The sequence below is a fragment of the Podarcis muralis genome, chromosome 6 (genome assembly GCF_964188315.1).
Source record: "Podarcis muralis chromosome 6, rPodMur119.hap1.1, whole genome shotgun sequence".
Lineage (NCBI taxonomy): Eukaryota > Metazoa > Chordata > Lepidosauria > Squamata > Lacertidae > Podarcis > Podarcis muralis.
Window position 1 is genome coordinate 38,741,566 of NC_135660.1, and position 24,720 is coordinate 38,766,285.

The 24,720-nt window shown below is 42.8% G+C and overlaps 1 protein-coding gene across 1 annotated transcript; it reads left to right on the forward strand.

The window, feature by feature from the left end:
- Positions 1-372: 372 nt before the first annotated feature.
- Positions 373-23,533, forward strand: EHHADH (enoyl-CoA hydratase and 3-hydroxyacyl CoA dehydrogenase). The gene is made up of 7 exons (XM_028730818.2): positions 373-747; positions 8,308-8,411; positions 10,837-11,012; positions 11,374-11,485; positions 12,248-12,352; positions 16,684-17,025; positions 20,935-23,533. The coding sequence occupies exons 1-7, from the start codon at positions 674-676 to the stop codon at positions 22,203-22,205; spliced, it is 2,184 nt and encodes a 727-aa protein (XP_028586651.2). The 5' UTR covers positions 373-673; the 3' UTR covers positions 22,206-23,533.
- The last annotated feature ends 1,187 nt before the right edge of the window (positions 23,534-24,720 follow it).

Consider the following 24,720-nt stretch of genomic DNA (forward strand, 5'->3'; position numbering starts at 1 on the left):
GAAACTAGTTGCTGGGGATGGCAAATGGGAGAGAGATTTTGCAGTCCTGTCATAGGCATCTGAATGGTCCCTCTGGGAACAGAATGCTGGACTATATATAGCCCTTTAGTCTGATTCGGCGGGCTACAGCGTGTTCACTCTCAACTTGGTCCTACTGATTTGAGCGGGACCTTTTCTCTACCAAGCTTGCAGCTCTTACTTGCTGCAAGTATTTTGCCCTGAGTGCGCATGCGTTAATGCAGCCTCTGTGAATTCTCGCCCTGAAAACTGCTTATCGTAGCAGAGAGTGAACGGTTGTACTGTATAAATTGAAGCAATTTCAGAGCGTAGGCGTAGTCAGGAGGGCAGGGGGAGCTGCCTCCCCTGGATAAAACAATAGAAATACTTAATTAACTGACCAATCACGTCGGTTCTGCCCCCCCCCAACAAAAATCCTGGTTCCGCCCATGTTTCAGAGCATGCATCTGGCAAGTGTGGGTCCAAGCAGGCGCGAATTCACGATTTGGTGCCCCAGCTGGAACCTCCCCCTCGGGTGCAAACGGGGCCAGCCTCCTCCCCAGCCCATCATGGAGTCTGGTTAGTCCGGGTTTTCTGGTTCCCACAGGAGCCGCCTTCTTCTCTGTGCTGCTTAATCCAGCTCGAAGCGTCTCTTGGGCTCCGTCCGCGCGAGATCATGGCTCTGTACACGCGGGGATCGGCTGCAGTGGCCGTGATTCGACTGTGTAATCCTCCACTCAACACGCTCAGGTAATTTGCAAGTGAAGACTTCTCCCATTCTCGGGCTCCTGGTTGGCGGGTGGAAACTGCTGGTCTGCAGATTCGACCCCAGAGAGCGCCTTTTTGACCCACGTAGCAGGATCGGCCCCTGAAAGCGAGCGAGCCTGCATGCGCTTCTGCTGCATGACTCGGAGGGTCGCTTGCTGTCGCACTCAGATTCTGCTTGCAGGCTTCCCATAGGCTGGCCACTGTGAAAACAGGATGTTGGACTAGCTGCTTATGTTTACATGGAAGAAAGTCCCGTGGTACTCGGTGATGCTTCCTCTTAGGTGCATTGGATCGTAAGCAGAGCCTTCGCACTCTTACTCCGATTTGTTTAGTAAAGGGTAAAGGGACCCCTGACCATTAGGTCCAGTCGTGGCCGACTCTGGGGTTGCGGTGCTCATCTTGCTTTATTGGCCGAGGGAGCTGGCGTACAGCTTCCACGTCATGTGGCCAGCATGACTAAGCCGCTTCTGGCAAACCAGAGCAGCACACGGAAACGCTGTTTACCTTCCCACCGGAGTGGTACCTATTTATCTACTTGCACTTTGACGTACTTTCGAACTGCTAGGTTGACAGGAGCAGGGACCGAGCAATGGGAGCTCACCCCGTCGCAGGGATTCGAACCGCCAAACTTCTGATCGGCAAGTCCTAGGCTCTGTGGTTTAACCCACAGCACCACCCGCGTCCCCGGATTTGTTTACTTCCAAATAATTGTGACTAGGACTGCAGCCACAACTAACTTCTTGCTTGCCAACCCTAATTTTCCAGTAGTGCATAAACCAGCATGATATTGAGATGTTTTAGTTTAGTACTATAGAGATACTTTCACCCTAGTTGGGTGGTTAGCTTTGTTTTCAAGTTTAACAAGCACACACAAGCAGCGTGGGGACCCTAAGTTATGGCTTTCCCCCTGCACTTCAGAGTTTCAACCCTGAATTTCCTGATAGACAAAAGATACCATATATACATGAGACATGTGAATTACAACTGTTTTCCAGCCTTGAATTCCAGACTAATACAAAAATTTCCCTATTCTTAAATACTGTTTCTTGCCTGCAGCAAAAGTTAGTTCAAATCAGCATGGGAAATCAGCACCCACACACTCTCCTTTTCTTTTTTTTCTTTTTGCCTTCCTTTATCCCTTGTGGGATCAGTGACAGTAGAAATCATAAACTGGCAGATTTCTCCCTGTCAGGATCTGGACTTTAAACCTACCACACTTATGCCCTCCTGGCACTCTGCCCCACAGTTCCTCCCCCTCCAAAGCTTTGCTTTCTTTCCTGCCTGCCAGTAGTTTACAGACTCAGTCCTGTTTTCCCTTCCTTCCTTCCTTCCTTCCTTCCTTCCTCCTTCCATCCTTCCTTCCTTCCTTCCTTCCTTCCTTATTTTTATTAAATGTTTTCTTGTGTTACAAAGGTATGTCCTGTTTTCTTTCTTGGCTCTTCTCTTCAGCTGTTTGTCTTCACCATGCTTGCTTCTCAAGCTACATAATTAGCTAAATTCCTTTTGCTACTCTCTTTATCAACTTCCGTAGCACTCAATTGTCCTTTCATTATACAGAGCTTCCTGGTTTTGCTTCATTTTGCCTCAATTCTCTGTCTCCTTAACCCTTTTATTCAAACCTTGTTTTGTGGCTACCTTTCCTTCATGGTTCTGTTTCTCGGCCCATTGACTACGCTGCACCCATCTTCTGGCTGACCTCCACTTTCCTATGTCATAGGGCTGCTTCCCATATAAGGTTTTCATTACAGCTAAACTAACAACTTTTCCTACCCTCACAGAAACTGGACTACAAACTGGTCAGTGTGCCTTGAATAACTGGACATTCTGTGGCACCACACCAGCCCAGATTGTAAACAATAGAAACGTTACTGCCACAAGTGGAAGGCAATATAGATAGTACAGTACTTGAGAACTACAGTTTCACCTACAAACATTTGTTGATCAAGTAGAGAAACTCTCCTAGCTGTGCAATCAAGGGGATGATTGAAGTATGTAGGATAAGCATTAATAACCGGGAAACACTGGCCTGTGAGTGCTCCAAATGGAGAACAGCCTTTACCAAAGGTGTCATGGACTTTGAAGAAGCAGGAACTCAGGGTGAAAATGATAAACAAGCTAAGAGGAAGGCATGTTTAGCAAACCCTCACTGTGATCAACTCCCACCTGGAAACCTATGTCCCCACTGTGGAAGGAGGTGTGGATCCAGAATTGGCCTCCACAGTCACATACTCACTGTTAAGACCATGTTCATGGAAGACAATCTTACTCGGCTACGAGTGATCGCCAAAGAAAGAAAGAAAGAAAGTATAAGGCAATAATATGCTGAGCAATCTTCAAAATGTTTTACAAAGTATAAATGGCATATTACATATTTTGCATAATTCTGCTTCCCAAACTGGAGTTTCAAAATAATTTAGGACAGCTTTGTGCTTGTGCATGGACTGAGATGACAGTAGGTTTGTTCTTTGACAGTGAACCCAAAGAGATACAGAATAGCCAGAGATGTGTATCTGTGCCTGACTTAGCAATATGCTTTGTGTAAGTCTTTGGCCCCTGTCCTGGTCCTCTATACTGACTTCCTGGTGTGGATCAACAACTTTGCACCCTATTGTCTTCCACAGGTTCTTAGAACTGTTATTCCATATACATTCCTAATTTTGATCCTACCAACATCATCTGCAGGGAAGCTGCATAACAAACATAGTCTCCATCTGCCTGCTCAATATCTCCCAGGAGCTAGAACACAATTCTGTATTCACTCTTTCACTAATCAAAATTGCCATGTGAATTCATCTTTACTGAACACAAGTACCCATTCATATTCAGAAACTTAAAGTGTTTCCAAATCTGAATGAATTTTTCAATGCAATTTCAGTACCGGTAATGCATCCCTAGAAGGAGGGACCTGTTGGTCCCTCTGAAGTGTAGCATTTTTAGGAAAGGGGCTGACAGAACATGAGTCCCAAAGCATAAAACCTTGGTTGTAGAGCTCAGATAGCTTTATTCATTCATTTCGGACATTTTATCTTGCCTTTCAGTTGGCTGCTGTCAAGGTGGCTTTTCTTTAGCTTCAGGGCTGTGTGGGCCTATAATGGAGTCACTACCTCACCCAGAAGGAAAAACTGGGAATTCCTGTCACATCACATGTTTATGGGTACTTATGGGTCACAAAGACATGTACACGACTAAACAACAAGAACAACAATGTTCAATAAAGATGAATTTGCATGCTGAAAATGAGCTGACTGCCAGCAGCTGTTGTTACTACTACTATTGCAGTCAGTCATGTCACAAAGCCTATGAGCCAGATAGTGTAGGTAGTAGCCTAGCCTGAAGTTACATTGGAGCAAAGGAGAGTATTCCTTGGATCACATTTTCCCACTTTCCTTCTCATTACAGGAAGCAGGAAGTAATCATCTTAATTCTTTAAATTATATATATATATATATATATATATATATATATGTATGTAAAATCCCACTTTTAATGGTAAATTGTAACGTTGGCATGGTAAAGATCATCCAAAGAAAAGGAAAAAGTCATGGGCTGAGAATCTGGTTAATATGTAAACTCAAAAGTCTTGTGTTTTTCAGGACTTTGGATACTATTAGGTTGAGCAGAGTCGTGATCACGTTATAATATACTGGGTTACTGTTTGCTATTAAATAACCTGTTTTTCTATTCCATGTTGAACAAGACAGTTTCAGTATGGAACCCAGACTTAGCCTTTTTGTTTTCCAGTGGTAAGATAGTTCCCTGAAAAATGATACATAAACAGATAATTAGCTACAATGCATTGACAACAACTGTGTTTCTGTATTTTAACTATAAACTACCGTATTTTTTGCTCTATAAGACTCACTTTTTCCCTCCTAAAAAGTAAGGGGAAATGTGTGTGCGTCTTATGGAGCGAATGCAGGCTGCGCAGCTATCCCAGAAGCCAGAACAGCAAGAGGGATTGCTGCTTTCACCGCGCAGCGATCCGTCTTGCTGTTCTGGCTTCTGAGATGCAGAATATTTTTTTTCTTGCTTTCCTCCTCCAAAAACTAGGTGCGTCTTGTGGTCTGGTGCGTCTTATAGAGCGAAAATACGGTAGTTATTTCAAAGGCAGAGATGAAACTCCATAGAGAATGTAAAATGTCATATTACGGAGTTTGTTCAAATGACTCCAAGAATACAAAGCATAAGGCATCATTGGTCCATCTAGTTCAGTATTGTCAACACAATCAGGCAACGTCTCTCCAGGTTCTTAGGCATGTATCTATTTCCAACTCTACCAGGAGATGCAAGGGATTGAACTTGGGACTTTTTGAATGTAAAGCATTTGTTCCACCACTGAACTATATAACACCTCCCCCTAACTCTGGCCAATGTTGGTAGATCTCTGGGCAATCATCTGTGTGGGTTTCCGACTCACAGTAGTTCAACAAGACTCTTCAGCTCAATATTAGACTATTAAAATGAAGAAAGATGGGGGGGTATTTTTGTGAGAGGACTTAGCCCCTGTTCTGGTGAAAGCAAAAAGTTAATATACGTATTAGTTAGGAAGTGTAAGAGCTCCCCGCCCTGCCTATCTTGCACCTGACTCCAAATGGTAGATCTTGGAATTTAAGTAACAAGCAAAGTAGATCCTGCAGTCTACATATTCCTGCAATATAACATTTCTGATCTATTTTCTGTCACACCACATTTTGAAATGCTGGATATAAGAAATAGTAGCCTAACAACCCTCTCCTATGTATATTTGCTTGGAAGTAAGTCGAACTGAGTCCACTAAGGCTTATTCCTAAGTGTGCATATGATTGGAACCGTAAGTCATATTATCCCTGACTATTTTTGAAAAAACAATTTGGCATTGCTAATGCCCAACCATGTTATAGGATTTGCTTTATGGTTTTAAACTGACTTGCCACAATGGCTTAAATTCTCCCACACGAATGATCATGGAGCCATGGTATGGAATTGTATACAGTGGTACCTCAGGTTACAGACGCTTCAGGTTACAGACTCCGCTAACCCAGAAATAGTACCTCGGGTTAAGAACTTTGCTTCAGGATGAGAACAGAAATTGCACAGCAGTGGCGGGAGGCCCCATTAGCTAAAGTGGTGCTTCAGGTTAAGACCAGACCTCCAGAACGAATTAAGTTCTTAACCCAAGGTACCATTGTATGTTGCAAGAAAGAACCACACAGGTACATGCTCTATGCTTCAGAAGAACAAGAACAGACATGCAGTAAGGGAGCTGAGATTCTAATTGGGAAGGTGTCCAAAACACAACATATAACTAAAGAAATTAGCATTGAACTTGGGAGAAACTCCCTTATCTATATCAATATGTTGAAATGTTCACATGATGCAGTAGTGTTTTTAAATTAAAGTTGTGCAATACCTGTCTGCAAAACACACTTACTCCCAGTTTACTCTGGGGCACATCATTATAAAATAATCTCTGTGTAGGGTGTGCTATGTTTACTGTGATGTGAAATGTGTAGCACCAGTGTTTTTCATGTAACAAATCAGTCAGCCTGGGTTCAAACTGGTGTGTTCAAATGACTTTAAGATTACTGCATCTTCAGTTTCTAATTGTGACTTTCTGCTGGCCTTGAAGGTGGAAGAAGTAATGGGGAATCGCCACAGTTTTGAATTTATTTCAAAGTTTTTGCTGCCATTTTAGCTCCCTCTAGAGGTAGTGACTTTCTTGGGCTCCATGATCACTGCAGATGGTGACAGCAGCCACGAAATTAAAAGACGCCTGCTTCTTGGGAGAAGGGCAATGACAGGCCTAGACAGCATCTTGAGAAGTAGAGACATCACCTTGCCAACAAAGGTCCGTATAGTTAAAGCCATGGTTTTCCCAGTAGTGATGTATGGAAGTGAGAGCTGGACCATAAAGAAGGCTGATCGCCGAAGAATTGATGCTTTTGAATTATGGTGCTGGAGAAGACTCTTGAGAGTCCCATGGACTGCAAGAAGATCAAACACATCCATTCTTAAGGAAATCAGCCCTGAGTGCTCACTGGAAGGACAGATCGTGAAGCTGAGGCTCCAGTACTTTGGCCACCTCATGAGAAGAGAAGACTCCCTGGAGAAGACCCTGATGCTGGGAAAGATGGAGGGCACAAGGAGAAGGGGGCGACAGAGGACGAGATGGTTGGATAGTGTTTTCGAGGTTACCAGCATGAGTTTGACCAAACTGCGGGAGGTAGTGGAGGACAGAGGTGCCTGGCGTGCTCTGGTCCATGGGGTCACGAAGAGTCGGACACGACTAAACGACTAAACAACAACAACAAGAGGTAGTTCATAGCTTTACAGACTTCATGCTTTATCAATGGCCCGGTATGCACATAACAGTAATAAATGATGGCTTACTGTGAACAAGAAAGTGTAATAATAATAATAATAATAATAATAATAATAATAATAATGATGATGATGATGATGATGATGATGATGTTATTTATACCCCACCCATCTGGCTGGGTTTCCTTAGCCACTCTGTGTGCTGGTGCCCAGGGAGAAAACTGCAGCCGCTTTGTTTCCCCCCAGCTCTGCCGCTGCACATTGCAGAGCACAACCACAGCAATGTCTAGGATACATATTTATGTACCTATGTTGTTTGTATGGCTACTGTTTTCCCCATAAAGGGAGGTCTTTGCAAAAAATAACCTTTTCACTAAATACTCTAGAAACAGCTCTGTATCAGTATAGCTACTTCATGTTTCTTTAGAGTATATTGCCTGCTGTTCATCATCAAGCTTTTATGAGAACAAAAATTCAAATATTCTCATGTTCACTCACACCTTCTCACTCCTCTCTTCTCCTCATACCCAATGACTTCTTCCTTCTTTTTCTGCTTTGACCATTTTGTCGGAACTGACCAACTACTGGCCTCAGTCTACGCACAGAGAAGAATAACATGGTAGAATACTGAAGTACTAGACTGGATTTTAAAACTTCAGAATGCAGATGCTGCTGCTGTATATTTGTAATGCCCCCATGCATAAACAAAATAAGACAATGATTGCAATTTAAAACAAATACCACTGCATATCAGGAGAGAGATTCTAGCCCAGCCTACTTCTTGTGGTGTTAGATTTTACTTACCAATAAAGTTTCAGGGTTGTTGTTTTTACATAGGAGAAGCATTCAGAAATGGTATCCCACACCTCCACCATGAAGTAATATTATCACTTTTCCATCTCAGGTCATTATCACCTTCATCCATCTCTTTTTGCTCATGTGTGGATCAGGCCTACAGTTAGCTTCAAACTATGATTGGAGGGAGGCACATGGAGGAACATACAATTCTAAGGCTTGGCCATCTAATTGCCATTATTTCTGAATAAATACATTACATGCACATTGGTTTTACCTGTGGACTCAACATAACATCTTTGTACAGTTCAGGTCAGGTTAGAATGGTTAGAACCCTCCATTGAGAGTTCCCAAATAGATTCCACATGATTTTAAAAAAATGTTTTAGAGATTTGTTTTATAAAGATATTCCCCTAACGCTTTCAGTGATTATTTTCTTTATTTTAGCCCTTCAACATTACTGGCTTTAGAACGAGATGTGAAGCATGCAAATACTGATCCCACTGTGAAAGCTGTTGTGATTTGTGGAGCAAATGGGAAATTCAGCGCAGGTAAGAGCCTTTGAACTCATGCTTGTGTATCACCTTTTTTCTGCTCCTGTTAAAAATTAATATATTTTGCAACTCTGCACTGGTACCATGGAATCAACTGTATTCTCAGTATTTCCTGAAAATAATCCTGGCTAATTAAATGCCAGTACATTTAATCTGTACTAGCCATGCTGTACTAATGAAAGTAGAGTTTTGGGTGCCTTTCCTTATATCTTGTGATGTCTATTGATCCTTTAACAGACCATTATTTTTAAAGGACCATAAAGTGATTTTTCTGTAACTAAAATTTCCCAGAGTTCCAAGAACTGAAGACTCATATTCATTATAGTCTCTGATGACATCAAATATTATTGTTTTCCCCTCATTCACTAATATAGTGGTTCCCAAATATTTTGGTATGATGACTCATAACCCTAATGTACTTGGTACAGTGACCCATCAGTTTATTGTCACATGAATTTTGGACCATTTGTCTTCAGCAGCCATCAGTTTCTGGCATTCCAACTGTAAATTTCTCTGTTTTGTAATTATAACTTGAGGTATCCAAGCAAAAGTGTACTTAACATTCCTGATAATGTGGAATTTGTTGAAAAGGTTAAGGAAGGTGTGACCCCATCCAAAGCAGGCAACTTACCAACTCAGGAGTGCCAGCTTGGCCTTGCGACTGTAGGTGCCCGGGGCTGTGAGTGCCATTCAGTGTGTATGGCCCTGGCGCTGAAATATGTGAGTGCTCGGCCCTTTCATGGGGAATTTTGTGGGTGCTCAGGCACCCAGGGCCCCAGCACCTAAGCACCATCTCATATAACCCTGCTACCACATTTCATCTTCATAGCCTGACTCACAAAGATAGGTACTATCAAATGGCAATAGCACAGGTATTGCCTCATCATCTAGCTCAGGATATTCAGTAGCAATTGAGTAATGTGAGTAACATGAAGCCAAAATTCAGATAACCTCACTTCCCCAAAGTTTTCTTTGAGAATCATGTCACGACAGTTCACTGAGTTGTTGTTCATTTTGCACAGACAAAGACAACCTTGTAAGATTAGTTACACATGGGTTTCACATTCACTCAAACTTCTGCTTCTTCAAACAGAAAAGTAGCGGACAAATGTTGGCGGAACAAACTTCAAATCACCCTTGGCTAAACTATTAACTAACCCTGGCAGCAGATCCGGTGATGGTTTGCCAAAAGGTGCTCATCAGAGGCAAGCCATAACAGTCACTCAAAACAACTCCCCAAATGAGCACTTTGTGGCAAACTCTCACTGGATCTGCCGCCAGATGCCAGAGCAGTGTTTTTTAAAAAAAGTAAGACTCAAGCCTTTCCTACATTTGGTTACAAGTGACAACAGAGCATTATAATATGCCAACAAAACAAAATGCTGTTAGAGGTTTCATCATACCAGTTAAGTATTACAAGCAATAATTAATTTGGGTTTGCTTATAAAACCCAGTGACCCACTTGCACAGGTTTGGAAAACACTGCTCTAACCTGCCTTTATCTTGACCTTGCTTTTAATGGCTGCATTTGCCTATGTTAAAGTTTACATTTTGTTGGCCCTTTTGTGATTAATTGGATCTGTTTGCATCATCGACTTAACCCTAGAACTTGCTAACCATCTAACCCTTGTATCTGGTTTTGTGTTAACTCCACTAGTGATTAAATTTTCCTTGATTGTCAGTAGATGTTGAATGTAATTGGACACAGCAGATCAATGCAAGATCCTATACTAGAGACCCATAGTGGGAATTCTTATTGACTTGACACCTGCCTGTATATAATTTATGGAATGAGTTCTTTGATTTTGTCTCTTAAAAAGCATTATGAATGTCTCAAGAGCAGGTTCACTATCTGCTATGCAAGTGTAGTTCCATTGCTTTGAAAGACTGACCACACGACTGAAAGTGAACAAAAAGCAACCCTAGAAACCCACAGATAACCTTCCATGGAGCAATGCCAGTATCCACCCTTAATAAATTACCCACTAGATATATTACATCTCAACACAATTTTTGTAGTCTGTTTTTCTGCCATGAAATTTTGCTTCAAGTGGCATAGATTTCTGCAAAGTATGATTCAGCTAGGCTATTTTCTTCTAGTTTTCATACATAAGTTTTTCCTAATAAAGCAATATGGGAATTTCAGTGGTTCCACAATTACAAGTGGCTTCTCCATTATTTGTGGCTTCTCCATCGCCAAGTTTTGCAGAGAGTCCCAAAGACAGAAAATGTAGGATATGCTTTCAGGAAACAAAGTTTGTACACCAAATTGAATCTTTAACATCTGTACTTTTCACCCTTCTTGAAGTCTGTGAATCTGCCCTGTTGTTGGTTGTCATCTACCAATTTGAAGAAGGGTTTATCTGGATAGTTTATTTGAAGGGATTGTATATATAATCATGGTTTTGTTCAATTTCTTTAGGTGCTGATATCAAAGGATTTCCCAGAATCGGTCAAGAAGACATGCCCAGCTTGGGAGCAGTAGTTTCTCTGATAGAGAAGAGTGAAAAGCCAGTGGTGGCTGCTATTGAAGAGGTGGCTTTTGGAGGAGGCCTGGAAGTAGCACTGGGCTGTCATTACAGGATTGCAAATAAGCAGGTACAATGATTTTTTAAAAAACAGCTTAGATAGGTCAGCTTGTTGGAAGGGCTCCTTAATATATGTTCTCTCCATAAGTTTGAACTTGGAATATTACTTCCAACCTACACACCACCCAGAGACATTAGAGTCATAACCCAGGTAAAGGATACCTATTTATCATTAAAGACTATGACATCATTGATAAATGAGAGTGATGTAGCTCCACATCCCCGCCCCCTCTGTTTTCATTCAGTTTTGTTTGGTTTTTTGTTCTTGGGTGCTATTGAAGTGCATGTTCTTGTTTAAATAAATAAAAAATATATTATAAACCCCAGTAACTCTCTAACCAAGCATCACAAATATCCAATCTTTGTTCCAGGCTCGGGTAGGTTTACCTGAGGTCACAATAGGCTTACTTCCTGGTGCTGGCGGGACTCAACGACTTCCCAGACTGATTGGAGTACCAGCTGCACTTGAAATCATCACCACAGGTAAGCTCCTCCAGATGTGAATACTAACTATACAGGTGTCAAGTATATTAATAGCTGGATAACTATACTGACATTACAAGATAATGCAAGTGACATGTTAGAAAATGGCCATGACAAGCACACACTATGTATGTATAAGGTCCTAAGTTCGATCCCTGAAATTTCTAAGTAATAAGATGTATTTAAGGTCACAAAATTGGACATTCAGACTGTTTCTGATGGAGTTGCACGCCCCTTAGGAATCACTTCACAAGTCCCATCAGTGGAAGGATTTGAGCTTGCACAACAGGGCTTCCCGACTCTCCTCCCCCATGCCCCCCCAATGGCTCTGGGTTAGGGTTAGGAGAACCCCCCAGAATAGTGCATGGGGAGAGGAGAGGGAGTGATGATTCCATCTGCCAAGCTGCAATTTTGCGCAGACAGAACAACTGGAAGAGTGTGGCATTGCATTGTGCCCTATATTTCTATCCCACTTTTTAGCTAGAGTCCTCAAAGTAGCTAACAACATTTATAAATGCAACAGATACACAAAGACCCACATGCTTAAAACAAACAAACAACCAGACCCACTGGAACTGGAACTGGCTGCAGATAATCCTTCCTGCATGGCAGTTACTATAAGTTGGCTCAGGGTGAGGGAGTCCAAGTGGTATAGGTCCCAATCTTGTCGCTGCCTGCCTCCCTTGTTCAACTGGAGCAAACCCTGATGTTGTCTTGTCTGCCTTCCTCACTCTCTTCTTCCTTCCCACTTCTTCATGCCAGGAAGACATGTGCCAGCAACTGAAGCGCTGAAACTGGGAATCCTAGATGGGGTTGTGGAAGGAAAAACAATCGAAGCGGCCATAAACTTAGCAGAAAGAGTAGTAGGTAAGAGTTCTTAACTGTACTGGGCAGCAGCATAACACATGAGGCATGACCTGAAGCCCAGCCTTAATATAAGCCATAGACAAATATCAGTGAAAATATTTATTTAGCAGAGCAATCCTATGCATGTTTATTCAGAAGTGTTGAGTGGGGCTCCTTCCCTGGTACATAAGTGTGCATAGGACAGTAACCTTACTAAGGTACAACACTGGAATGGTACAAAGCCCTGATACACTGGATAGTTGGTGGAAAATAATAAGACTGTATTACCAAATCATAAATATCCATACAAAAATCCTTGGTTAACTTGATGCCTTGCCAATTAACTGGTGGAGCTGTTTTATGTTTTTGTTTTTCAAATAAAGCTATAGGATTCTGAATATTGATGATCAAGGGATTCCAAAAACATTGCTTTTTTCAAAATAATCACATGACTAAGGTAGGAATTCATGCAGCCTTGGTTGTCCTTAGTTAATATAACCTTGTTCTCATAGGGGTGGAAGAGCGTTCCCTGAAGTGTTACTCTAGTTGTTCGCATTTATTGCTGATCATGGAAAATTTTTATTGGACCTTTATTGTCTTATTGTTTATTGTGTTTTTATTTTAACATATTCAATGTTAGGTAGTATATAAATGTTGTAAATATATGTCTGAAAATAGTAATTCATGTCAGGTGTGGGGAATCTGTGGCCTTCCAGATGTTGATGGACTACAACTCCCATCATCCCTGACTATCCTTGGCCATGCTGGCTGAAGCTGATGGGAGTTGGGAGTCCAACACCATCCGGAGAGCCATAACTTTCCCAGTCCTGTAATATTTGCCATCATAGCACTGAATGTCCTCCTGTGTTCCACCAAGGCTCTTTGCCTGGGTCTGCTAAAACATAGGAGTTACAATACCCCTGGCAGGCCAAAAAACACGGCTCAAGGCTTTGGAGGGTGTGTGAAACCCACTCCCAAAAGAGGTAAACACTCCCCAAGGAAGATTGGGAGCCTTCCAAGCAAATACTTTCTATAACCTGCACAAAACAATCTGCTAGGCTGCTAATCTGGTTTTGCAGTTATGAACTTCTTTCTGTGGTTAAACTAAATCTTTCTGTTTCCACCATTTGCAGCTAAAGCAGTTTCCATATATTTGTCTGTTTACTTCTTTGTTGGTATCCAGGCATCTGCTGTGCAGTGAGTTAAAGGACAAATGCCAGCAGGACCCTACAGCAGCACCTGAGGCCTGTCTGGATCACTGAGCAGCACATTCCTTGGTGCATATACCTTGTGAAAATGTGTCTATGCGGAGTCAGTGTCAACAAATGGCTGGCCTATAATTTTGGAGTCGAGCGTCATTACTGCCAGTTGTAATGAAAATTGGTTATAAATTTTAAAACAGAGGCACGCTTGTGACTGAGCGGGTCTAATAATCACACCGTCAAGAAACTCCTATTTTACAAAACACAAGCAAGCTTAATGCGACAAACATAACATGGCCAACAGGTGACTAGCAGCACATCTAGCTGCCATCTTGTGCAGGCTGTCGACATGCAGAGTCTTTCATGAAGACTTAAAAAAACCAACCACTAACTGACTTATGAACTGATGAAGAAAGGTGGTGAACTAAGCTAAAGGGTGGGAAAATGAGAAACTAGGAGAAACCAAAATGGACAAATTCATCTATTCCTACTAGGGAATAAATCCCACTGAAACCAAAGGGGCTTGCTTTTGAATAAACATGCACAGGGTTGCCCTGTGATCCTGTTCCACAGATTACTCAAGTGGTGTGCGACTTGCATCTCTGTAAAAAGGAGGGGGGAGTATTTTCAATTCAGATAGATGTCTCGTGAGCAAGGAACAGAAAACGTATTTGGGGGGAATATGTTTGCATCAGCTGTTTTTAACATCACACTATTCACTTTGTCCACCTGATGGCACTAAAACCTGGAAAATAATGCTGCTTTCAGCAAATACAGTCAATTTATCAGAGTTCCATAGTTCTTTGTGTTCATGGAGGCAGCTACTGTGCCATTGTTCAGATGAAGTCTGAACAGTGGCTGCCTTTTAATACTAGGCTTTTTGAAGGAATGATGGGGCACAAATGTAAAAAAAAATAATGGTTACCATTTAGCTGTTGGTAATTCTACCCGTGACACAACAAAGTTCGGAGTGTTTCAGCGCCCAGTGATTTGTATGTCTGAGGAAGGTTTCCTGCAAAGCAGACCTTACTGTAATTATGTTGCCATAATTTTTCAATGGCGTTTCAAGTGGAGTTTGGGGGAGGTGAGCCTCCAGCTCTTGTCTGGGTGGGTCCCCTGCCAAAAAAACAAAAAACTCCTCATCACCTCTAAGAATCAATTGGAAAAGATCAGTAATTGCTGACAATAAGTGTGTTTGCATTGGGTTTGGGGTGGGGCTCAGATGCACTCCTATAGCGCACATTTCACTACCTACAGTCCACAGATGGTCCAGATGGTCACCTCTGGCAGGTAGGGACAAGTATAGGTTGTGGTATCTGTGGAATTTAAAGTAAGTGGTAGACTGTCACTTTGAGAAGATTACCTCCTGAACATTGATATATAATAGATATATGGCGTAAAACAGGGGAGGGAAACATCTGGACTGCAGGCACCAGTCCCAGTTTGGCCTGTGAGGCTGTTTCCCACAAACCATGCCCACCTACCCAGTACATGATGTCAGGTATGGGGCAGGTATGGCCATGGATAGAAGGGACCACTTGGGAGAGGAACGATTCTATATTATAGAATAGATGTACTGAACTTGAAGCAGGAGAAATCCCGCTAGAAACACTCAACTGTTTTTTTTTTAAAATCTTTTGCCAACACCACCACAACAGAAATCTCTCTGCATCAAATTAGGCAAGTCCAGACAAGTACTTTTCTTCAAGGGACCAGATGATATATGGCACTTCCTGGCCATTCTTGTGTTCTCACTTTCCAGTTTCTTCTGCTTCCAGCGGCTCCGTTTCCCTATGGATTGCCCTGCCTTTACAGTGAATCCTAAATAACCAGGTGTTTGCATGTTGTAAATGAGCCTTTTGATATATGCGGTTGAAGTCCTTGTACCATAAGGTGGTATACTGAAATACCTGGATATATTTTCTCACCTTTCTTTTTGTAAAGGTTTGAGAGAGTTATGTCCCATAAATAATGCAATGTATATTATCTTGGCTTTTTCTATATTGACAGTAACATGAACTACAAAGAGATCACCCTCATCATTATCAACAATCTTGACAATATTTTCTCCTACCTCTATCTCCTAAACAAAAGAAGAAAGAAACATGCAGCGTGTTTCAGAGACTGCTGTTTTGTAGAACACTCAAAATATGTGATCTAGGATTGTGATTGGAATTTAAAATGTTGTGTATTTCTTAGGTCAGATTTCAGGGGAGATGAAAATATTTAATATGGCTCAATTTAGATTGCCTCCGTTTTTAATATACTTTTGGAAAATGTAGGATGCTTAAATTCTTTACTGCAGTGAGGTTTTGAAATTCCTCTCTGCAAGCATAAGGGTTAGAATATCCCTTTTTACACTTTTTTTTAAAAAAAGTGTAAATAAATATTAAATACTCTAGGTGGTAAGTTCCATTGAACTTAGTGCTTATAAGTAAACATACCGTACTTTAAAAATACTTATCTGGATTCATTTCAGTCTGAGTCAGGCACAGTTTTAGGACCAAACAATCTTGGTCACCCTGATGTATCCTATGTTGAGAGCAGGGCATGGAGAATATGGCTCTGCTTCTGCTTCTGAGTCTGTCAACAGCTTTTGATTCCATTGACTATGGAATCCTCGTAAGGTTGGCAGTTCGAATCTGTGTGATGGGGTGAGCTCCCATTGCTCTGTCCCAGCTCCTGCCAACCTAGCAGTTCGAAAGCATACCAGTGCAATCAGATAAATAGGTACTGCAGCAGTGAGAAGGTAAATGGCATTTTTGTGCATTCTGGCTTCTGTCACGGTGTTCCGTGCACCGGAAGCAGTTTAGTCATGCCGGCCACATGACCCGGAAAGCTGTCTGTGGACAAACACCAGCTCCCTTAGCCTGAAAGTGGAGTTGAAGGCCGCACCCCATAGTCAATTTCAACTGGAGTTAATTGTTCAGGGTCCTTTACTTCTAAGTTTTCCCTCCTGGACCAACTCTGTGGGATTGGGATTGATGGCACTGTTTTACAGTTGATCCACTCCTACCTACAGGGCCGTGTCCAGAGAGCTGCATTGTGAGACTGTGTTTCACCTGCAGACGGACAAGAATTTAATTTTAGTTTATCAGGAAAAGATATGGACTGACTAGTTTTGTCGTCTTGATTTCTCTGTCCCTACAGGACAGCCGTTGGGCCCTCGCAGGCTCTGCCAAAAAGAAACTCCCAAGCTACCCAACATGGAAGCCGTTCTTGATGCAGCTTTTGTGAAGGTGAAGAAGCAGGCCAATGGGTGCCTCTCGCCAGAAATGTGTTTCCATGCTGTAAAAGCCTCTGTGTACCTGCCATTTGCAGAAGGAATTCGCAGAGAAAGGGAGCTGTTCATGTTCCTCTTGACTTCAGGGCAGGCTAAGGCATTGCAATATGCCTTCTTTGCACAAAGGTTGGTGGAGAAGTGGGCATTGCCCAGTGGAGCATCTTGGAAAACTGCAGTCCCTCAGCCAGTCCGGAGAGCAGCTGTGATAGGTAAGACTATAGGATTCCATGAGTTAAGTTCATTTTTTGATATCTTGTTCTCAGTAGCAGTTGTAAAGTTCCTATTTTGTTCCCTGTTCATTCTTAAGCGTCACCTAATTTGCATGCAGGAGATCCAAAATTGGTGTATCACCTCTTCAGTCCTGGCTTCTCTTCTCAGTAGCTGCATCACTGTTTAAATATCCTGGAGCTCAGCCTTCCTTTGAATCTCGTCGCCTTGCTTCTACTTCAGGTTGCCACCTCTAATTCTGGACAGCTTGATACGCCTTTTTGTAAATCTCCCAATACAGGGGGAGAAAAGGAAACCAATGGCCCATTATCCCTTCCTCTTCTGTGATAAGTTAAGTAGAGGGAGATTGTTTTGCTCAGCCAGTATAATAATAATGCATTGACTCTATTAAATTATTTTGTTTGGAATGTGATCTTTGAAAGTAGGTCTTCTGCAACAGATGCAGAAGATATTTTTGTCAGGTGTCATGCGGAGGTGACAGAAGGTGCACCTACACCTACACAGCCCATAAAAGCTCCTTTGCTTCTGGCCACCATGGGTAAAAGTTCAGCAAGAAAAAGGGGCTGTCAGGCTTGGGTTTTCAAAGACTGCTTTTCCCTTGCACAGAGGCTGTTTACTGAAACGTACTTAATCATTTGAGGATGTATTCATCCCAATATGTTTTGTTGACAAGTACCTTTTAAGAAGCTTTCATCTCATTGTAGCGAGCCACTCTTCCCATTTTGCCGTCTCCTATTTCTCTCACCCCCCCCCAAATAATGCCTTCATTAATTTTTTATACAGGCAGCTGAAATAAAGCTCTTTGATGCACTGCACAGATCTCTCAACAGTCCTTTGCCGTTCTGCATATTGATCGGTATACTCAGTGGGAGACAGCTCTTTAAGTAGCCCAGCCCTCAGCAATGCCCCTTTGATTTTTAAGAGACTGCCAGCCATCTCATCCCTCCTGTATCCCTCCCTCCCTCCCCAGTTATTAGATACAGGATGTGCTTTGCTGCAGTGGGTGCAACCCGAGCTCTCTGCAAGCTCACCTCAGCACAAGGTAGCCTTGAGGACTGTGGCTTCATATGCCCCTTTGCTTCTTCCACTTTGCAATCTTAATTAACATTCTCTGCATGATTCATACCCCTTTAGAGCAAAAATCTCTATGTCGTCAGTTACATCTGCCAACAAGCCTGAACTCTCAAGTTGCTATGAACTCATCCACTGGAGAACTGACATTCATGTTAAGCAGCATGGAGCCTGAAGCTCAGCACATGTGGGAGGGATGTGGTTTATTGTTCAGTATGCAGTCGTAAATGTGTGTCGACCTGATCTGCATTACCACATGGGCTTTGGTGGGAACAGTCTCCATTTTGAGTTTCATGGGAAATCATAAATGACAGGTTTGCTGCTAGACAAGTGACAGATATGCAAAATGGATATGTCTGTTATGGAAATACAGATACAGGTCAAAACAGAAATATTAATTCTGAATTATCATTGGAATGGAATGGAGCAAGAATAGCTTGCCCAGAGGAGGATCTTACTCCAAGCTAATATTAATCTAGAGAATATGTAGTAGAAACACTAGCATCTACCAACATCTGTTCCTCATGTTGGCACCTTATTTGCATATTCTTCAGAGACTACAAAGAACTTTGAAATAAACCAGCACTTTAATTGAACATTTACAATCTGAATATGTTTCAATACATTTTAAGCCTACTGAATTTTCTGTAACAGGTTTTCCATCATTATACATGGGTCACTGTGCGTTGCTACAAACTTGCTTCACTGCTTCGAGCAAACTGAATCTGAAATGCTTTTAAGGCAGTGTAGGATGAATTTTGCATGACTGACTGCTGCTTGAGCATATCTGGTGCTCAGCTACCTAATAAATTGATTTGGTCCTCTTTTGCTGTAATATACAGAAGCAGGGTGTGGGTGTTAATTTGTAAGGACACCATTATTGAAATGAAGGTAACGACACTTGTCTGTGGTGGTTGCAATATATATAACACCGCTTCCCCTGCCCCTGCAAAACTTGAATGTGATCCAAGTCTTCTATTCATTGCAATGGGTAGTGCTTCATTTGAGTCTGGGCTTCAGTATTAGACCTAAGGCTCTCTTTAAAGAGCCAGTGTTGGGCCCTGCCATTTGATTCTCCATCAATCTTCTGCATTAATTAAAACTGGTTTTCTCAGATTCTTCTGAAGCTAAGGTTCTTCTGCGTATAAAGAGACTTTGCATCCTTCCCCACTAACAGCCAAATTTGGAGAGATTCATAAACAAGATCGTGTGTGTATGTGTTTAAATAAGGTGGAATCGTACCTATAGATATAACTATGATTCAGATTTGGTCCACAGCAGTGAGCAGCAGAGTTTTTTTAAAAACAATTTCCCCAATGAGCTCCCCCCCCCCCCCAAAAAAAAAGCTGTTGTATGCATACAGGGATCCAGCTGGAAATCAACCATACAACTAGAAAACAACTACAGTGGGAACTGAGGTCAGATCAACTACATTAGATGACCTAGAGGGGGAAAGGACTTCCAGAAGTAGTAGGAAACATTTAAATAGAGACAAACAGGTTCCAGCTTTTCTTTTGTGTCTTTGATCTTGTAAACTCTTTATTCAGTTATTTTTCATCCCACAGTATACTGGAGGACTGAGCCAAATTGCTACCTTGTTTGACCCGCATTACTAGGAATTGATCTTGTTTTACTGACGGCATAATTTCAGCTATTCTTCATAAAGCTGCTTTAGATTGATTTTTTAATCCCTGTGGTTTGTATTTCTTTGTCCAGCTAAAACAAGTCACATTCATAAACCTGATAATATGGGCCATGGGTTTTTTAAATAATTAAATCACTGTACAGCAAAAGTGTTAGTCACATAGTTTTGACCCCTTTAGCAAGCCTCAGACATTGACAGCTGGTTCTAAATATTGTTTATTACAAAGTTTCCTCATTCTGATCTTTGGCCCCTGCAGTACAAAGGGATTTTGATCTGATCCTCATCAGGTAGCTGTCCCAGAACACAGATTGAGAAGCTGTCGAAATATAAAATCAGCGGGCTGAAACTAGAATGTATTGAGCATTTAGCAGGCCAGCCTAGATAGCTATGTCACTGAGGAAGCACCATGTGTAAGGCTCCATAAAGCTTGGAGCAGAAGGCTTTTGGGGAACATTGACTAATAGCAGTTTGATGCAGCCTTTCTGGAATAAATGAAGATCAATAGGTTTTGAAAGCATGCTCCACATGCAAGAAGGTAACCACCACACTTCATGACAGAAAAGATGGTTAATCAGACAAAAAAGGTCACTTGATTGTGAGGAATTCCTATTCTGCTACAACTTTATGTTGGCTGCATTCTGATATGATGGTACACCATAGTTTGTATTATGAATACAAGCATCCAAGAGCCTTAGGCTTGCACATTCCCTCATCTTCTTCTTTCTATAGGTGGAGGAGACTAGAAGTATCTAGTAGGGATTTGCAGCCATTTTGTCCAAACCTAATACCTATGATTTGTGTAAAAATATAGTTTGCTGGAGTTTGGCAAAACCGCAACTATGAATTGCTACATAGCTTATCTCCTCCACTCATGCATAGAGGAAGAAAAGGAGGAGAGTGCAATTTCTAGTAGCTATTGAACAGAATCCCCTATGAAATGCATAATCCCAACTCACTTGCACAGACATTAACGCTGCTTTCCATCTTCAGCCTTGCAGTAGTTTCTTTACTTTTCAGGATGGTAATGTTAATTCAAATGTGGATCTTCTCAATGGTTTCCCCCCTCAATTTATTTGCCTATATTGTAAGTTAAAAGATTGCCTAATAAGCTCCTCTCTGTAGAACATTTCTAATTATTCCTTCTCTTTTCTCTCCCTGCCCTTTTTATCACAAGGTTTAGGGACAATGGGACAAGGCATCGTGGCATCTCTTGTCAAGGCTAAAATTCCTGTAGTGGCTCTTGAACAGGATAAAAAGCATTTGGAGCTGGCTAGAGGAACTATCACTGCTCTTTTAGAACGGGAAGCTTTAAGAATGCAACAGAATGGCCAAACACTGGCTGCCTCTATGCCTGGTTTGCCTCAGTTCACACTGGATTTTGGTGCACTGAAGGATGTAGATATGGTTATTGAGGCCGTATATGAGGATATGGCTCTGAAGAAGGAAATCTTCCAGAAGTTATCAGCAGTCTGCAAACCTGAGGCCTTTCTGTGCACGAACACCTCTTGCCTTGATATTGATGAGATTGCTTCTGTCACAAACCGCCCTCAGCAAGTTATTGGTACCCACTTCTTCTCACCAGCTAATAGAATGAAGCTACTAGAGATAATCCATGGTCAGCGAACATCTCCCAATGCCATTGCCACAGCCATGAGAGTTGGCAAAGCTATGGGCAAAATTGGGGTTGTGGTAGGGAACTCTTTTGGTTTTGTTGGGAACCGAATGTTGAATTCTTACACTGAGCAAACATACTTCCTCTTGGAAGAGGGCAGTACTCCAGAGGAAGTAGACAAAGCTCTGGGGGAATTTGGTTTCAAAATGGGTCCCTTCAGTGTTTCAGACCTTGCTGGGCTTGATGTGGGCTGGAGATCTAGGAAAGGGCAAGGCCTTACTGGACCCAGCCTGCCTCTTGGGACACCTCCTCGTCAACGAGATGGAAGACGATACAGCCCACTCCCTGATATTCTGTGCGAGAAGGGGAGATATGGCCAGAAAATTGGGAAGGGTTGGTACCAATATGATAAACCCGGGGGAAGGGTAGCAAAGTCAGATCCGTGGCTTCATAGTTTTCTTGCTGAGTACAGAAATGCTCATGGTATTTCAGTGCGCACCATTAGCCAAGATGAGATCCTGGAACGCTGCCTATATTCCCTTGCCAATGAGGGTTTCCGGATATTATCTGATGGAATAGCTTCTTGTCCAGAAGCTATTGATACCATCTACATCAATGGCTACGGCTGGCCCAGACATAGGGGTGGTCCCATGTTTTATGCTTCTGAGGTAGGGTTACCTACGGTTCTAGCAAAATTGCAGAAGTATGCTGAGGCTAATCCTGACATACCCAAACTACAGCCTAGTGCCTTTCTGCAGAAGCTTGTAGCCTTGGGCAGCCCTCCTCTGAAAGAGTGGTCATCACTTGTGGGAACTCAGAACAGCAAGTTGTAATTGCACTGCAAGCAGTCTGGTTTTCCCATTCTAATATTTTTGACTGTTCCAGTCCAGACTAAAACACAGCGCATTGTAGAACACTGTCAGTGTCTCTTCTGATTCTAATACAATGTACACATCTATGTATCCTGCCTATGTGAGTGAAATATTGCTGCTTGCAGCGTGCTTTTTATCATACCTTCTTGAAATTGTGCCTGAGGGTCTCACTTGAAAACATAATACTTTCATGTCTAATGAAACTACTCAGCCTCTCCATGAGGAGAGCTTGAAAAATGCAGTGTATGTGACTTGCTGCACCCACTGTTTTTTCCTCCATTTCTTTGTTGACTACGTTTAAAGTTGACCTGCCCATGAGGCTGGGTGAGGCAGCCACTTCAGGTGCCCCCCCCCAAGGGGTGTTACCCCCATTCTGCCGCCCAGCTTTGCTGCTGGTCTCCCTGGACTCTGGGGCAAAGAGGGACTGATGCCAAAGCTCTGTGGAAGGCCTCCCGCCCCCCGCCAAGTCGACAAAAGGAGCTTTCCTCCACCCAGCTTTGCCACTGGGCAGAGGTGGAGATTCCCACACACACACCTGGTGGTGTAGTGGGGCTTTGCGCTGGCTTCTCCTGAAGGGAGGAGCTGATGCAAAGCCCCACTGCCTGGCAGGAGATAGTTCCAAAAAAATTCAGAGGAGGGTATCTCAATTCCACCTGCTTCTGATAGCTATCATTCTGACCTCTGCTCTTCCACAGTTAATGTGTGCTAAGTAAAAAGGACCACTTCAAAGATGAAATGCAGTGAAGTGAAGTGGATAAACACTGCTGAGGAGAAATGTGGCTGAGGAACAGAACTCTCAGCCTTGGAAAGCTCAGTTCCACCTTCTTACACATTGATGGTGGCCAATGAATCTCAGCAACTGATGCTTCAAATGCTCTTCAGTCTAGCGTAAACAAGTGCCTTGTTCTTGTTGTCTGCCTTTTCTAAATCAGTGTCTCCTCTCCTTTTCAAACCCGTGTGATCTCCAAATTCCTCAGTCTGTTTCTCTTACATAATTTGGAATTTCTGTATCAGCAAGAACAGAATAAGTGCCTTCAGGAACATTGATTTTAGGGCCTGCTGGAAATAATGTATCTCAGGGATTCCATAAGCACCAATGGTGCCAGCAAAAAGGGCTTCTAAGAGTGCCGTACCAACCTCTGAGTCTGAATTACAGTGCTGAGGCCATAAGATTGTCCAAACTTTTCTTCTCAGACTAATTATTTCTGGAATCCAGGAAACCAAAAGTAAAATCACCAAGATTCAGCAAGGATTTTTCTCCCTAAATAAAGCTATTTTAATTAATCACATGTGCCTTTCTACAGTGTCCTTTCCTGATCTCACACTCAAAACTAGTATCACAAAGCACCTAGAACTGGGCCTGGGAATCGCCAGCCCACTGGCCAAATTTGGCCCACCAGGCTGCCTCGTTTGGCAAATCACACCGTGGCGAACTTGGGTCTTTGAAATTTCAGCGGCTCCTGGTGCAAGGCCAAAATTTACTGCTCCCCTCTCACCTTCCATACATCATAGTTGCAACACCATGAGGTGCTCTCTGGGCTCAGCACCCAGTGCGGTAGAACTACTTAAAGGTAAAGGTACCCCTGCCTGTATGGGCCAGTCTTGACAGACTCTGGGGTTGTGCGCCCATCTCACTCAAGAGGCCGGGGGCCAGCGCTGTCCGGAGACACTTCCGGGTCACGTGGCCAGCGTGACAAAGCTGCATCTGGCGAGCCAGCGCAGCACACAGAACGCCGTTTACCTTCCCGCTGGTAAGCGGTCCCTATTTATCTACTTGCACCCGGGGGTGCTTTCGAACTGCTAGGTTGGCAGGCGCTGGGACCGAGCAGCGGGAGCGCACCCCGCCGTGGGGATTCGAACCGCCAACCTTTCGATCGGCAAGCCCTAGGCGCTGAGGCTTTTACCCACAGCGCCACCCGCGTCCCATGGTAGAACTACTTATGCTGCCCTAAATCTGCCTCTGGTTACTCCCAGGGCTTGGCCAAAGGGGGGCTGTGCAGGCATTGCCAATATGGCAGGGCTCAAGATGCTGAATTTTCTATTCATGATTATTCAGAAGATCTGGTGACATGTATTGGTTAAGAACATTAGACAAGGAGACCCGGGTTCAAATCCCACAGCCTTGAAGTTTGGTAGGTGAGGTTTTAGCCAAACGTACCTCATGATGTTTGGAGAATAAAATAGGAGAGCGACTGTGTATGTTCCTTAGAGAATTGGTGGGATAAAAATGTTCTAAATAAATTCAAACAGTGGATTGTGCATCCTTCTCTCATGCCACTCAGCCTTGAAATGACCACACACTATTGCATTAATGTGCTAGCCACAGGATAGTAACTAGAACTAATATGTTACTTTCTCAGAAATAGAACTGTGCTGGTCCCGGGGGTAAGGTACCTTGGGTGTAGCAGTGTCCACACGAAGAGGGGCAAGGTCCGAGGCAGAGAGCCGGGCGGTGAACAGGAACGCTGGAACAGGA